The sequence below is a fragment of the Mirounga leonina genome, unplaced genomic scaffold (assembly GCF_011800145.1).
Source record: "Mirounga leonina isolate KUSES-001 unplaced genomic scaffold, KU_Mleo_1.0 Mir_101664, whole genome shotgun sequence".
Classification (NCBI taxonomy): Eukaryota; Metazoa; Chordata; class Mammalia; order Carnivora; family Phocidae; genus Mirounga; species Mirounga leonina.
Window position 1 is genome coordinate 20,484,089 of NW_023270175.1, and position 14,525 is coordinate 20,498,613.

Consider the following 14,525-nt stretch of genomic DNA (forward strand, 5'->3'; position numbering starts at 1 on the left):
TGTACTTTTTCCTTGTTGGTGATCAGAGTGGAACCCTTGGGCCCCCTCCTGATGCTGTATTTCTTTTTTTTTTTTTTAAAGATTTTATTTATTTTAGAGCTTGTGCGTGCATGAGCGGGGGGAGGGGCAGAGGGAGAGGGAGGAGCAGGCTCCCCGCGGAGCAGGGAGCCCTATGCAGGGCTCGATCCCAGGCCCCTGGGACCATGACCTGAGCTGAAGGCAGACGGTTCGCTGACTGAGCCACCCAGGCACCCCTGATGCTCTGTGTCTCACAGCCCCTGCCTGTGGTAACTGACGTTCCCTCGGCGCCTCCCTGTCCCTCATTCTTCCTCCCTCACCTGGCCCCTCGAGAAAAGTGCCTGGTATTCAGGCCCATGGCAAGAGCCACAAGGCAACATGCATTTATTTTCTCATTAGTGGATAGCCACTGTTTGTCTGCAGTTCGATAGCGCTACCGAGTTGGGCAGCAGGGCAGAGGGAAGGAGAGAAGTCTAGTATGGGCATGCTCACTGGGAATCTGCTCAGACTTGACCGAATGAAGGAACCCCACCTCCTTAGTGACATCACAGCTCGGCCCTTGCTCTAGCAGTTTCTTCTTCAGACTGCCAGAGCGCTGGGCAGACCTGAAGCAGCTAGCAGCCGTCTCATTGCCCCTCTGTGGAGGCTTCCGTGTTTGTGGTTGAACCCCTCTCAGCGCAGGAGCCCACAGGACCAAGGGTTTGCTCAAGACCACTCACTCTCACCCAGGCTGTGGCCCTCATTAGTCCTAAAGGCCCACCTCCCCGAAGATACAGTTCTGGGTTCCCAGCCAGGGGATCATTTATTTCTTGAACAAAGGTTAACTAGATAGCTGATGATGGAGGGAGAAACAAAGGAACACGAACTAAAGGTCCCCACGGGAGGAGGACTAGGTGGGAAGCACCACCTCGTACTAACAAAAGCTGAAGGGGAAGTGATGGGAGGCCATGGAGGGAGACCTTGACCCCTGCTCAGCCAGCCTCCATCCAGCCCCCAGTCAAGCCAGCTAGATCCTGCAGTCACTGGTCACCGTGTACAGGCCTCAGGCCTCCCTTTGGGACCCAGCCCTTCTGGCTAGGGGCAGGACTGCCTTTTTCCTCCTCGCAGCTCTGGGGTCCCGGGCCCCTGTCCGTGAAGGGCAGAGCAGTTTGGGGGTGCTCGTTTCGTCATTTGTCCTGGGCTAGTGATGATTCTTGTTCACTTTGACTGCACTGTTATGGAGGCGCAGGGCTCAGGGCAAGCCACCCTTTGTGGACTTTTCTCCCATACCATGTGCCACGTGCACTGTCTTACACACACACACACACACACACACACACCTGCCCTCGACCAGGAGAAGCTGGCACAGATGAACACCCAGAACTTCTCAACATGATAAAAACACTGCATGAAGCTCTGTCTCTGATCAACAGGTTTAATCCGGGGGCTTCTCCTGGGGCTAGAAACTGCCCTCCCGAGGGTCTCGGGGCTCTCTGGATCCAAATAAAGCTATCTGACCACCTTAGTAAGCAGACAAACTCTTTTCTTCCCTGACCCCTTCTCCAAAATCCCAAAGGAATCCAAATGTTGAAACCATTTTCAGTAGTTAAAAATTTAGAAACAAACACATTTTTCCCTCTCATTTCCATTAGCTAATCCCAACCACTAGCCAGCCTTTTGATGCCTTCTTAAACTAACCCAAATGCCAGCCCATGTTGCAGAATCAAGAGACTTTTTTCTTTTCTTTTTTTTAAGATTTTATTTTTAAGTAATCTCTATAACCAACGTGGGGGCTCTAACTCACCACCCTGAGATCAGGAGTCGCATGCTCTACTGACAGAGCCAGCCAAGTGCCCCAAGAGAAGAGTTTTCTTAATTCTGGCCCTTGGTAGCCTGTCCAGGCCAAACACCTTCGTTCAAATCTTAAACTGCTTCTCAGCCTCATAGGCACGGAGCTTCAGCGCCGTAATGGGGGCCAGGAACTGAAGGGAGTGTTGGAACAGGGCCACCTCTTTTCCATGCAAATATCAAGTGCCCATCAAAGGCAGATCTCCGGCCAGCTGTTTGGGACAGTGACGGCAAGCCAGGCTAGGACCTTGGCCCAACACCCTGGGGAGGCAGGCACGGCAGCAGTCAGAGGCTCCTGGGAGAGGGGACTTGGGCCCAAAGTTTGTTTTGGGGGGATGAGACGATAATACTCAAGCTTTTTTTTTTTTAATTGAGGTGAAATTCACCTCATCTAACCATTTGGAAGTGAATGGTTCAGTGGCACTTAGTGTATTCACAATATCGTATGTGAGTCATCAGGAGCTTAATTCCTTGAACCTCGTATTTTTCTCTTTTTGAATCCCGGCAGCCTCCCCCCCCCCCCCCCCCCGCCCCCAGCAAATCTCACGGAACCACTGCACAGGGCGGCATAGTGGCTGCAGAAGGCACCCTAGGCTTGGAAGTTTGGGAGGCGTTTCCCCTCACTGCCCCCCTCCCCAGCCCCTAAACCTGGATGCATTTGGGTGGACTTCTGGATTTATTAAATTTTTTTTAAAGATAAATTTATTTATTTATTTGAGAGAGAGTACATGAGAGGGGGGAGGGTCAGAGGGAGAAGCAGGCAGCCCGATGTGGGACTCAATCCCGGGACTCCAGGATCATGACCTGAGCCGAAGGCAGTCGCCTAACCAACTGAGGCACCCAGGCGCCCCTGGATTTATTAATTTTTTTTAACCTTGCCTATCTGGCTGAGGTATTTAAAAAGCTTTTTGCTTTTCATCCCCAAGCATTTGCCTGACCAGACTCTCTGTAGATTGTCTTCTTCCTCCCCCGGCGGAGATCCCACTGGGCCAAAGATGAAGGCGCATCCTGGTAGGCTGCGAAGGGCTCCATTTTCTGCAGGTGGAGAAGATGAGCACGAGCCTCGGTGTTGCTCATGGTGTAGAGCTTCCCTCTCTTTGCACGAGGCCCCTGTTTTGGAAAAGTCTGGGAATCGAATCCTCTTAAATACACAAAGGAATGTCACTATTTACAAATATCCTGGAGTGAATCCTTTTGCATCTGGGTTGTAAGTGTGGATTTTTCTTTATTGAGTTGGCTTAAAGTGAGGCCCATTTCTCCTGAGATCAGGAAGGGTATGGCGGCACCCCTCATCTGTTCACTCATCCGCGTGCTTATTGAGCCCCCTGTTGGGTTTCAGGTACTGGAGGTCAGGCAGCAGAGCCCTTTCTCTCGTCCTCAGGCTTGGAGCACCAGGCCATCCAGACTCTCGGAGAGGCCTTTGGAAGACCTTCTCCTTGGGCCAAATTACAGGCAGGCATGTGACCGATTTGCCTTTGACCCTTTGAAGAAAAGAATAATATCCAAGCTAGTCAAGGGAAAACAGATTCGTGTCTCTGCTCTGTCAGAAGGAATGTGGGGGCTGAGGGGAGTTGTTGCAGTTTGGTTTGGAGCATCTGAGGAAGAAATATCGGCACTGCTTTTTCTTCCACTGATGAAAGGGTTTAGCAGTGTACCCCCTCGAGGTCACGGAATCACAGGTTTTGTTTTTCCTGCCGGAGACCTCTGCCATATGACCCCGTGTTGAAGACTGCTTGTTTTTGGTTTTTCTCCCCTTTCATCATGTCCCTTGGCTGGTGACTTGTTTGGAGGACACGGGGAGCTACGGTATGGTGGGACCCTGGGAAAGAGAGAAACTCTGATTGCCAGGGTGACCGCTCGCACTGAGTAGTTAAGACATTTTCTTTTGTGGAGATGAAATTCACAGAGCATAAAATCAACCGCTTGGAAGGGAACGATTCAGTGGCGTTTCGTGCGTTCACAACGTTGTGCAGCCACTGCCTCTATCCGGTTCCAAACATGCTCATCACCCCCAAAATGAAAGCCCACACCCACTAAGCAGCTGCTCTCCATCCCCGCCCCCGGCCCCCAGCAGCCACCCATCTACTTCCGGTCTCTATGGATGTGTCCATTCTGAACATTACATGTAAGTGGAGTCGCACAACACGGGGCCTTTTGAGTCCGACCTCTCACGTAGGGTCACGTTTTCAAGGTCCGTCCACGTGGTGGCGTGTTGCAGTGCGTGCTTCTGAAGGCTGAGGAGAATGCCACTGCACGGCTCTGGCACGCTGTCGCCGCTCCCCGGCTGCGGGACGTGCGGGTGGTGCCCGCCTGCTGGCGGTTGTGGCCGGTGCTGCTGGGAACACGTGTGCGCGCATGGGCGTGAGCACCTGTTTGCAGTTGTCGCGGCCACGTACCCGGGAGCAGGACTGCCGGGCTGAGGGCACTTCTTGGAGGAGAGGAAAAGAGTAAAGGACTGGACGTGGTGGGCGGGGGCAAGGGCCAGTCAAGGGAGAGGCAAGGCACTCCTTGTCCTGATTGTACGCGGAGGCGTGTGCGGCGGCGGGACCGGAAGCCGCACCGTCCGGCCGGCCCGAGCTGCTTCCGAGGCGCAGCTGCTTCCGAGGCGCAGCTCGCGGGCCGTTCCACGGCCGCATCTCTTCCTGCCGTTTCACACCGGGCTGCCTCGGAAAGGCACATTCACCTGCAGGGGCCCCAGGTTTGCGGGGAGAAGTAGCGGCCTGTGCCATGCTGGGGGCTCTGAAGGCAGGCCCTAGAGAGGAGCCCCAGGAATGTGGTGAGCGAGGGCTGCTCCGCCTGCCGGAGTCCCCGTGTGACCTCCTCGGGGGGCAGGGGCAGCAGTCATCGGGACCTGTATGGTTCGGCCTGCTGGTTAAGCAAGCACGCTACTTTTGGTCTCACCTCGTGGTAATTCCTCCCTCCCTTTCTTCCCCGTGTATTTATTGCGCTCCTACGATGTGCCCGGAACTTGGGCTTATTAGGCCATGGGGAGAGAGGGATGAGCAAGGCAGACGTGGTGCCCGCCTTCTAGAAACTTCGGCTCTCACACCTTCCTCTCCCAGGACACCTAGCACAAGGCCAGGCACAGAATGGGCACGTACCTAACTGATGCTTCTGGCAGAGACTCCTTCCAAGTCTCAAGGGGCACGGGGTCCAGAAAAGTGCCCAAACGGCCAGTCGTGACCTCAGCGTTGTTTTGCCGAGTACATAGAAAAAGATCCAATGTATGTGACTAAAGGTTTCCCACTGTAGCTGCTCAGCCATTATTTTGAAAGCTCTCTCTGGCTGCTTTTTCCTGCCAGAAGAAAGCTGTAATCTCCTAGAAGGTTGCTAAAAACTTATTTCTTTCAGTAGCTCACAAGAGCTAATAGGCATTTTTGCTGAGAGGATGTGTGACCCAGAAGGGCAGGCTGTTGGAGTGTGGTGGTGCCTTTCACTGGGGGAGACTAGCTTCGGGCCTTCAGGAGGGGCTGCCGCCTTCCCCCTGGGATCTGGCTCAGCGAGGGCGCCCTCAGGTCGCCCATGCCCTTTGGACTCTCGCCCGTCCTTGTGCCCAGGTGTCGCTTGAGGCCAGGTAGCACGCATACAGAGCTAAGTCAGCTTGCCAGCAGGGCTAGGTAGCATATTGGCAGCCACGGGGCCACAGGCCCACAGATGACACGGTTGAGTTTGTCATGAAAACCTGCTTTTTGTCCCCGCGGGGTTGCGAGGTGAGACAATCGCACAGATGCTGCTCAGCCAGGAAATAAGGAGGCGGGGCGGCGACCTGCTGTCTGTCCTCGGGTCAAGTAAGCAGAGGTGGTTTAGAATATGTTTATTGTGGCAAAATACTTAGAGCAAAACATGTACTAGTTTAACCATTTTGAAGTGTACAATGAGTGACATTAAGTACATTCATAACGTTGTGCAACCATCCCCGCTGAGTTTCCGAACGTTTTCATCACCTCAAAAGGAAACCCTGTGCCCATTAGGCAGTTACTTCCTGTTCCTTCCGAACTACCAGTCTGCTTTCTGTCTCTCTAGATTTGCCTGTTCTGGACATTTTATATACATGGAATCATACAGTATATGGCCTTTCGTGTCTGGCTTCTTTCATTCAGTGTAATGTTTTTAGGGTTAATTCATGTAGCATTCAGTGTAATGTTTTTAGGGTTCATTCAGTACTTTGTTTTTTCTTATAATTGCATAATATTCCATTATATGGTTAGACCATGTTTTGTTTATCCCTTCATCAGCTTAACAACATTTGGGTCGTTTCCACTTTTTTTTTTTTTTTTTTGGCTATTGTGAGTAGACCTGCTATGAACATTCATTTGTGTGTAAGTTTTGTTTGAACACCTGTTTTCAATTCTTTTGGGTATATACCTAGGAGTGGGAGCAAAAGGTTTTTATGAGGATAAACTTGGCCCTCTCCCCCATGTTTTCCAAAGATGAAACAGAAGGAATTATGTTTCCTTATCTTACTTTGAATTGGAGAGATCCTGATTGGCTATATGAACACTGTGACCTGCAGGGGGAATTGAAATCTTGGGATAGGTCTAAGATTCTGCTCGCAGAGTCCAGTTCTTACACCACTAAGAGCAGGGATCCCAGACCTAAATGCCTTTGGGCAGATCATGGAGGAGAGCAGAGCAGGCTGGGTGGGGACTGTTGAGCCGGAGAACGCACATGTCGCCTCTCCCTCCAGCCAACTGTTGACATGCAGGAATGCGGGATGCCGTGTTGCCAGATTTTCTGATTTTTTTTTTTTTCAGGAAAAGTTGGAAATCCGGATTTTTAGGTGAAATCTCTCAATTTTAAAAACTTAAACGTTAATTAACTTTTTTTTTTTTTTTTTTTTTTGGTTTAAAACACTGGGCCAAACTCCAGGTGGTCAGTAGGCTAGATTTGGCTCCTGTCTACTGGTTGGCAACCTCTGATTAACAGGAGGAAATGTATCTCTCTCTCGTAGCTCCCAGGCCCTCTTGTGGTCCTTCCTTCCCTTCTCCCGTCCTCCTAGCCCTCTATGGACGTACTTTGTGTCTAGATCCTTCTCCAGCCTACCCTCCTTGTCTCACTGCTTTCTCTTCTTTCATCAGATCACCTCTCGGATCTTCAGGGCCGGGCCGAGGGTGACCCTGGCGTGTCCTGGGACTTTTACAGCAGTTCTGTGTTGGGTAAGCTTGGAGTCGGATTCCTTCCATGCTTGCCTATGGCTCAGAGATGGGGGATTGCTTTGGGTTTCATGGAGGCAGCCTTTCTCCATCTGTTAGTAACTTACAGACCCTTTCAACCCAAACCCTAGCCCATGCTCCTCCCAGACTCATGCCACAAAGCCACCCCTCATTAGCCCTCTCCCCCTTCTGCCTCGGGTATTGTTTTCCTTCTCTGTCCCCCAAGGGCCCTTCTCCTCCCTTGCTTTGTCTTAACCCTGCCAGAAGCCCCTGTTGTGCATCATCCTCTCTTCTGGCGTTGCTCACACTGGCCACTCTCATTCCCTCCCTGCCCTGCCCCTACCGTGCACACTTTCTGAGACCACTGCCCTCTCCCGAGCCCTTAGCCTCTGACCCAGGCTTTCCTCTCTTGGAAGAGTCTTTATCTGTGACCCCATCAGCTCACAGTCATCCCTTGGGCCAGGGCTGCAGATTGGGGGAGGTGGCCACCCCCGAAGCCCTGGGGAAGCTGGAGCAGGAGAAGGTTGGGATGGAATGAAGTGAGCCACACCCAGACATGCCGGCTGGGGAAGGGAACTGGCTGAGCGGCCCCTCTGGGCTTCTGAGGGCCCAGCAGGCCCGGCAGGTGTTTTTCTACCTTGCCTTTGACTGCTGGTAGTATCGGCAGGCTTCATATCACCTGGCTTTATTCCAACTGAAAGGTGGAGGAGTATAATGAATTTCTGGCCACAAAATAATGTCTCCCAGGGATAGAACTTTCATGGGCCCTCCCAAGGGTGGGAGCCATGGGATCAGCGAAACTGGGCCCCGACCAGGGGTCTGTGGGCTTGTTGTTTATCTCCTAATCACCCACCTTCAGGCCCCTTTTCTTTTTTTAAAAAAAGTTTTATTTATCTGACAGAGGGAGACACAGTGAGAGAGGGAACACAAGCAGGGGGAGTGGGAGAGGGAGAAGCAGGCTTCCTGCAGAACAGGGAGCCGGATGCGGGGCTCGGTCCCAGGACCCTGGGATCATGACCTGAGCTGAAGGCAGACGCTTAACGACTGAGCCACCCAGGCGCCCCCAGGCCCCTTTTCTTGTTGGAGCATTTCTTTTCTTCAGTTTTGTGCATGTAGCTAAGTCCTAATATCCCATGTGCTCTCCTTACAGAGGAAAAAGATGGCTTTGCCTGTGACCTCCTGCACAATCCTCCCGGGAACTCTGATCAAGAAGGAGATGATGTGGAAGAGGATGATTTTATGTTTGAGCTCTCAGACAAGCCTCTTCTCCCCTGCTACAACCTCCAAGTGTCAGTGTCCCGAGGGTAAGTGTCTAAGAGATCTCCAGGAACCGAGTGCCAGGATCCTGGCAACCCCTGGCCTGCCTCCCTGGGAAGGGTGGAGCTCTCCAGAAGGAAGCCCAGACCTGGCGAGCAAATGCTGGAGCTCGGGGAAGCTGACATATGACCAAGGCCAGCCTGACTTTCCCGCCCTGCTCAGTTACGTTCAGAACAGAGGCTGTAAGCTCCGGATGTATTGACTGTATGTCCTTCCCAAACCCCAAATCTAGATTCGCTCTCTGAAGGATTCTGCTTGCTGTTCCTGGGTGTAAGAGATGATCTGGGAGATATTTGGGCTGATGAACTATTAGAATCTCTGGAACATTTTTGTGGTTTCTGGGAACAGCCAGACAGAATATTTGAAACTGAGATTCTTGGACAAGCCGCGACATATGGTTGCCATGGCTGCTGGGGTCCTTAAGGAGCCCACGGGCTGCTTTCTCGGAGCGTTCGTGTTGACGAGATAATGGCACGGGCAGTGTCCTCTCAGATGACTGGATATTACTAACGGGTGTCACCCATTTTCGGAGACTAGAATATACCTGACACCATTAGACCGAACCCGGTTTAATCTTTACTTGATGATCCAGAAGGGAGTTGGTCGGCCTGCGGGGCTGTGGTTCTGGTCGGCTTTCACCGGATGGCAGCGTGTGGCGGTGCTCCTTAGGAGGATGCTGGATGACCTGTGCTTTTGTTCTTAGCCCCCATCATTCAGTATTTTCTTCTTCTTGGTGTCTTCACATAGTTCAAATACCTTTGTAAACACTCTTAAGGATACTTTTCCTTTGATAATTTATTTTTAAAGTACCCGACCCTGTTTTTGTTTAAAAAGTGATGGTACATGAAGCGCACATGGCAGAGAGAGGGGAGGACGGGGGATCGGGAGCCCTTCAAGTGAGTCCCTCAAGTTGACGACTCTAACCATTGGGCCACAAGGCTCTGTGCATCCCTTCCCCCAGGGCCTGATAAGAATAAAAATAGCCTATATGATGACACTGGTAGGGATCAGGTTTCAGGGGCTTTTGGTCCTTATTCTTCTGGGCATCAGCTGATCCCCGAGGGCGGGGCAGGGCCTCTGGGCTATAGTATTGCACAGTTAATTAATTCCTCCAGAGTATTCAGCACCTCCTTCTCTGAAACAGGATCTTGGGCCCCAGGCAGTAAAAAGACCAGGGTAGTGTGCATCAGGTGTGGACGGAACACGGGGAAACCGAGGGCCACTGGCCATGCAGAGAGCCAGGCAGCGAGCAGGTTTTCAGCTGAGAGCTTGGTCCGGGCAAAGCTGGGTCTCCTGCCAGTCCGGCCTCCTGTCCTCCTGTGCCTCTTTGGAATCTGCCCTTCCCCACAGCTGCAGCACGATGGGAAATACAGATTCTCCAAGAAGTAGGGAGGGTGTAGGGGCGCCTGGGCGGCTCAGTTGGTCGAGCTCCTGACTCTTGGTTTCGGCTCGGGTCATGATCTCTGGGTCATGAGATCGAGCTCCCAGTGAGGCTCTGTGCTCAGTGCTGAGTCTGCTTGAGATTCTTTCCCCCCTCCTTCTCCCTCCCCCTCTGCTCCTCCCTCCACTCACTCTGTGCTTGGTGCTCACGCACGCACTCTCTCTCTCAAATAAATAAGATCTTTAAAAAAAAGAAGTAAGGAAGGTGTAGAATGATGACCCTGAGGCCCTGCAGGGTTCATAACTGCCTTCGGAATCATCAAAGCAAAGCTGAATTCTTATTACCAACTGTTCTGAGGGCTCTCTTCCATTTTTTTAAAGCGATGGTCCAAGTGTATGGTATCTATAGTCCCTTCCTCTGAACCCAGAGCACTCCATTTCCTGATGGTGCGAAAAGAGCATTTACCGTCCCTGGGAAGGCATTGCATGTTCGGGAGAAGGGTGTGAGTCTGGGCAGAAGTGGTATGTGGTGTGCAGAACAGTCCGTCCTGTACCCGTGGCTTCAGCAGGTGCACCGGGCAAACCCCGAGGGCCAGAATACAGTCTTCAGAGCATCTCCAGGCTAGTGGAGGAGACAGACGAGTATACAGTCAGTTCTAATAAGAGACAAAATAAAAATGTCACACAGTTGAGCAAGGTGTCAAGTGAATGATGGGAGTTCCAGTCCACCCTGAGCCCCCATTCCTGTGCCACGGAGACAGCAGTTTCCATTGCTTTTGTAGCCTTTCTGAGACAGGCTGTGTTCGAAGGATTATAAAGGGGGTATGAACCAAGTGCCATGGGACGGTGAGAGATGGGACGAGCGACCAGTTTCACGGGTCGGGGTGGGGGGGTTGAGGGGGGAGACTTCACAGGTGATCTGGCATCTGAGCTGGGCCCAAGAGGCCGATGGAGGGTGTGGTACAAGCAAAGGCTAACAAGTTCAGGAAGTTCAGAAAGTAGGGCTTGTCCTTCATCCAATGGCTGGCACTTGGTGGGGTGGGGGGATACAGTGTGTGTGTGCGTGTGTGTTTGTGTGTGACGGGGGAGACTGGGCTGAAGAGGTTGGATGGGGTCCTGTTTGAAAGGTCTTGCAATATTGTAAAGAATTTGGAGGCTTGTTTTTTTTTTTTTTTTTGCTGGAGGTATGGAGATCCATGGAAAGCAGTTCAGGGAGTGAGAAGGTCGGATTTTCTTTTTAGAAAACGAATAGTAAGAGAGGATCCAGCGAGGGCGGGTGGGGGTGCAGCCGAGTGACTCTTGGCAGAGGGCAGCCAGTTGGGAGGCCGATGCGGCCGCTGGGAGCCGGACAGTGCCACGGGAGGAGGGACCGCCTTGGAATGGGGCCCATTAACGCGGGGATGCAGCGTGTCTTCCTGGTTTGGTCAAAGGGAGGAGCTGTGGCCCCTGAGCGGCCTCTCTAGCACCCCTCCCAGCTGTCCCCAGGCTGCCGCCCAGTCGGGTATGCTCTGCAAAGTCAGACTGGCTGTAATGTGAGCTCCCGCCCTGCAGAAAGGACGGTGCTGCCGCTGGAGAAAAAACTTGTCTAATGCATTCCAGAGCCAAAGAGAAATGCCTTTTAGATTACCCGCAGTTTAGGCCTTTCTCCACGGCTCCCCGTCTGTTGGGGAAGGTCTCAGAGAACAAGGAGGCAGGGGAAGCAGGAGTGAGAACAGGAAAGGGAAACCAGACGGGGGAGCCGGGGTCGGGTTGGGGGAAGAACTGGTCCCAGCAGATGGTAAATTCCAAGTCGCGGGGTGTGGGGGAAAGCCTGGGGATACCTGCTCTGAGTTTTAGGTTCTGGAAGGCCCCTTTTCCCTCCCGCTCCCACTTTTTGGGAAGAGGTCAGTCACGGGTTGAGTGCTGGAGATGGAGCTGAAAGCGGTTCGGCCACTGGAGGGAACAGGAAAGTTTTACCTTAGCGACACCCAAGGAGCCCATGGTTTAGTTTGGGGGCGGGGGTAGCCAGACTGGCAGCCTTCCTGGGCCCTCCGGAGTGTTCCCGGCACCCCACTGCTTCCCCCCAACCCCCTTCCTTAACTCCTACTCTTGCCTCTTCCAGACCCTGCAACTGGTTCCTCTTTACCGACGTCCTGAAGAGGCTGAAGCTTTCCTCCAGGATCTTTCAGGCTCGGTTCCCGCACTTTGAAATTGCCACCTTGCCCAAGGCTGAGTTCTACCGGCAGGTGGCCTCCAGTCAGCTTCTGACCCCAGCCGAGAGGCCCGGAGGCATGGACGACAGATCAGCCCCAGGCTCCTCTGAGACTGTGGAGCTGGTGCGGTACGAGCCCGAGCTCCTTCGGCTTCTGGGGTCTGAGGTGGAGTTCCAGCCTTGGAACAGTTGACCAGGCCAACGGCCGCTCCCTTTTCTTCTTTCTCCTCCCCCACCCCCCGGGTCTTTCCCCCCCCGCCGCCGAGCACCAGACTGCAGAATGAGGCAATAATACGGACCAACAAGAAGCCGCCTTATCAATGCCAGCATTAGTGACTGGATTTGTTTTTTTTTTCCGGTTATGATTAGTTCTCATCTCCCTGTCATCGTCTTTGTTGTTGTGGTTGGTGATGGGAGTGGAAAGTTGAACTCCACATCTGAGGACAAGAGGTCCCGGGGATGGTGGGAGGTGGCGCCAGGGTCCATTGGACTAGCCTCCTTTGTGTGTGACCAAGACCACACCTGGGCGCTGGGGTGGCCTCGGCCTGTCCGGAGGAGAAATGAGAAAAGCCCAAATCTCTGAGTGACCCCTCCGTTCCCCTGTGTTCTTCTGTCTTCCATAGTATTTATTTTATTAGTATTTAATTTGTATTGTTTCATTGGTTTCTGATAAGTCTGTATCACTGTGACGATTTGAGACAACTTGTTGTATTGAGGGACTTTCTTCACCTCCTTTCTTTGTCTTTCTTGATCAGCTCCGGAGCTGCCCCCTCCCTCTGACAAAGTGACTCCCAGGTTTGTTTTCACCCCACTGGGGAGGGGGCAAGAGGGGTGGGTGGAGGGGGGCCCTGAGGACCTGTGACTAATGAAGGTGGCTGGTGCTGGCCTGGGGCTGGGGGGTTGAGGGTAATCCTGAGGCTTTGGTGCTTCCCTCCCCTCCATTTTTCTGTTCACCACCTGCCCTTTGCAGCAGCCCCACTATCTTGAGATTAGTGTTTCTGGGGAGAGGTGGATTGTGAGGGTGGCGGGGTTAATGGGTCACTCTATTTGGGGAGAGTCAAGAATGGGCCTGAAGGCTAAGGTCGCCCCCTCCTCACACTTCCTTCACTGCTCCCCTCAAGAGTGCACAATATGGGCTTGTACCCACATCTCCACCCCCCTCCTCCAGCCACCCCACCCCCTCCGGCCCTCACCCTTTCTCGATGCTGAGCCTCTCAGCTCCCAGCCCTTGACCCTCACCTCTCCCCCTTGTCAGACTCAGTACCCCCTTCCTCTCTCCTCCCTGCTTCTCCCTCTGCCCCCCATTCTCCTTTGGAATCTGCAGAGGGCTCTGGGACGGATTGCCAGATGTGAGATCCAGGCCTCAGCTGTTTGCTAGGCGAGGGCAGGAGGTTGGGCTCCGTTCCTGCTAAGGGACCTGGGGCTGACTGTGGGGCCCTGCCAGGCCTCCCTCCTGGCCTCCTGCGCTGGGTTTGTTCTGGGACAGAGAGGGAGAGAGGGAGGAGCTGGGGGGGGGGGGCGGTTCCCTGTCCCTGCCCCGCTCTGTGGCATTGTCTTTCCTACTCCTGTTCTTATTTTTCTACCAATTGCTATTTTTTCCAAACAATCCTTGTAGAGAGTATGTACCATCCGAAGGCAGGAGGGCCTCACTGTGGCCGGCTCTGGTTGGAGATGGTACAGTTTTATTGTACAGGTGCTAAAACAACAACAAAAGAAGAAAATGGAAAAAAAAAAGACAAAAAAAAAGGCAAAAAAAAAAAAAAAAAAAAGCCAGTTTGAGGGTGGGACAATCTGTTCTCTGGAGACTCCTGACCCATGCGGGAGCATTGGTGGTTATTTTCTTTGTATTGTGTTTGTTCTTTGTTCCCAGGGGGAAGTTCTAGGCCCCCTTCTGTAGGACTGCTCCCCACCCCCACCATACTGCCCAGTTGGTTTTGAACAGCTGTTCTCCCTTTTTAAAAAAAAAAAAAAATATATATATATATATATATATAAAGTTGAGGGGTTTTGGGTTTTAATTTTTTGGTTTTGTGGGGGTTCATGGTATTGTGTGGTTTATTTTATGTTTGCCTTTACCTTTTTGCATTTGGGTGTGTATTCTGGCTGCCCTTTATGTTTCATTTTAAGCAACTGGCTGTGGAGTCAAAAACACTTGCATACTGAAAAACCTGTGTCAGGGCTTCTGTCTCCTGTCTTTACTCTTCTCCCCGCATTGGCTCTTCCGTGGTTAAAACAGATGGGCGTCCTGATGGGAAACCCCTGATCCTGCCTTGCAGTTTGGGTACCACAAATGAGGACAAGGTGGCGGGGCTAGTGAATATTGGGGCCACTGGGGCAAGATCTGGAAAGAAAAGGCAAGGCAGGGGCACATCCTGGTGGCGTGCGGGGACAGGGAGCAGTGGGAAGAATGGACTACCTGCGTCCATTGAGTCATGCGTGTGTGCGCACGCGCGCGTGTGTGTGTGTGTGTGTTCCTTGTTTGCCACAGGAGTAGCAGGACTGGAAGGAGGAGCCCTCTTTTAGGCTATAAGGAATGACCCTCTTTAACTCAAGGAGATCACCTGCCTGCTGGTTCCCTTGCCCTGGGCCACCCACATCTGCATCTGAGCACACAGTCTTCTCACTCCCTCACTGTTGTG

General features: G+C 52.6%; 1 protein-coding gene across 5 annotated transcripts in view; it reads left to right on the plus strand.

The window, feature by feature from the left end:
* BCORL1 (BCL6 corepressor like 1) overlaps positions 1-13,843 on the plus strand; it is a 63,833-nt gene extending 49,990 nt beyond the window's left edge. For all 5 annotated transcript variants that reach the window (XM_035008482.1, XM_035008513.1, XM_035008503.1 and 2 more), the window contains 3 exons: positions 6,924-7,001; positions 8,149-8,302; positions 11,797-13,843. In XM_035008482.1, coding sequence (XP_034864373.1) covers positions 6,924-7,001; positions 8,149-8,302; positions 11,797-12,079 — 515 coding nt within the window. In that variant the 3' untranslated portion in view covers positions 12,080-13,843. The remainder of the gene's footprint in view (positions 1-6,923; positions 7,002-8,148; positions 8,303-11,796) is intronic.
* Positions 13,844-14,525: the final 682 nt, after the last annotated feature.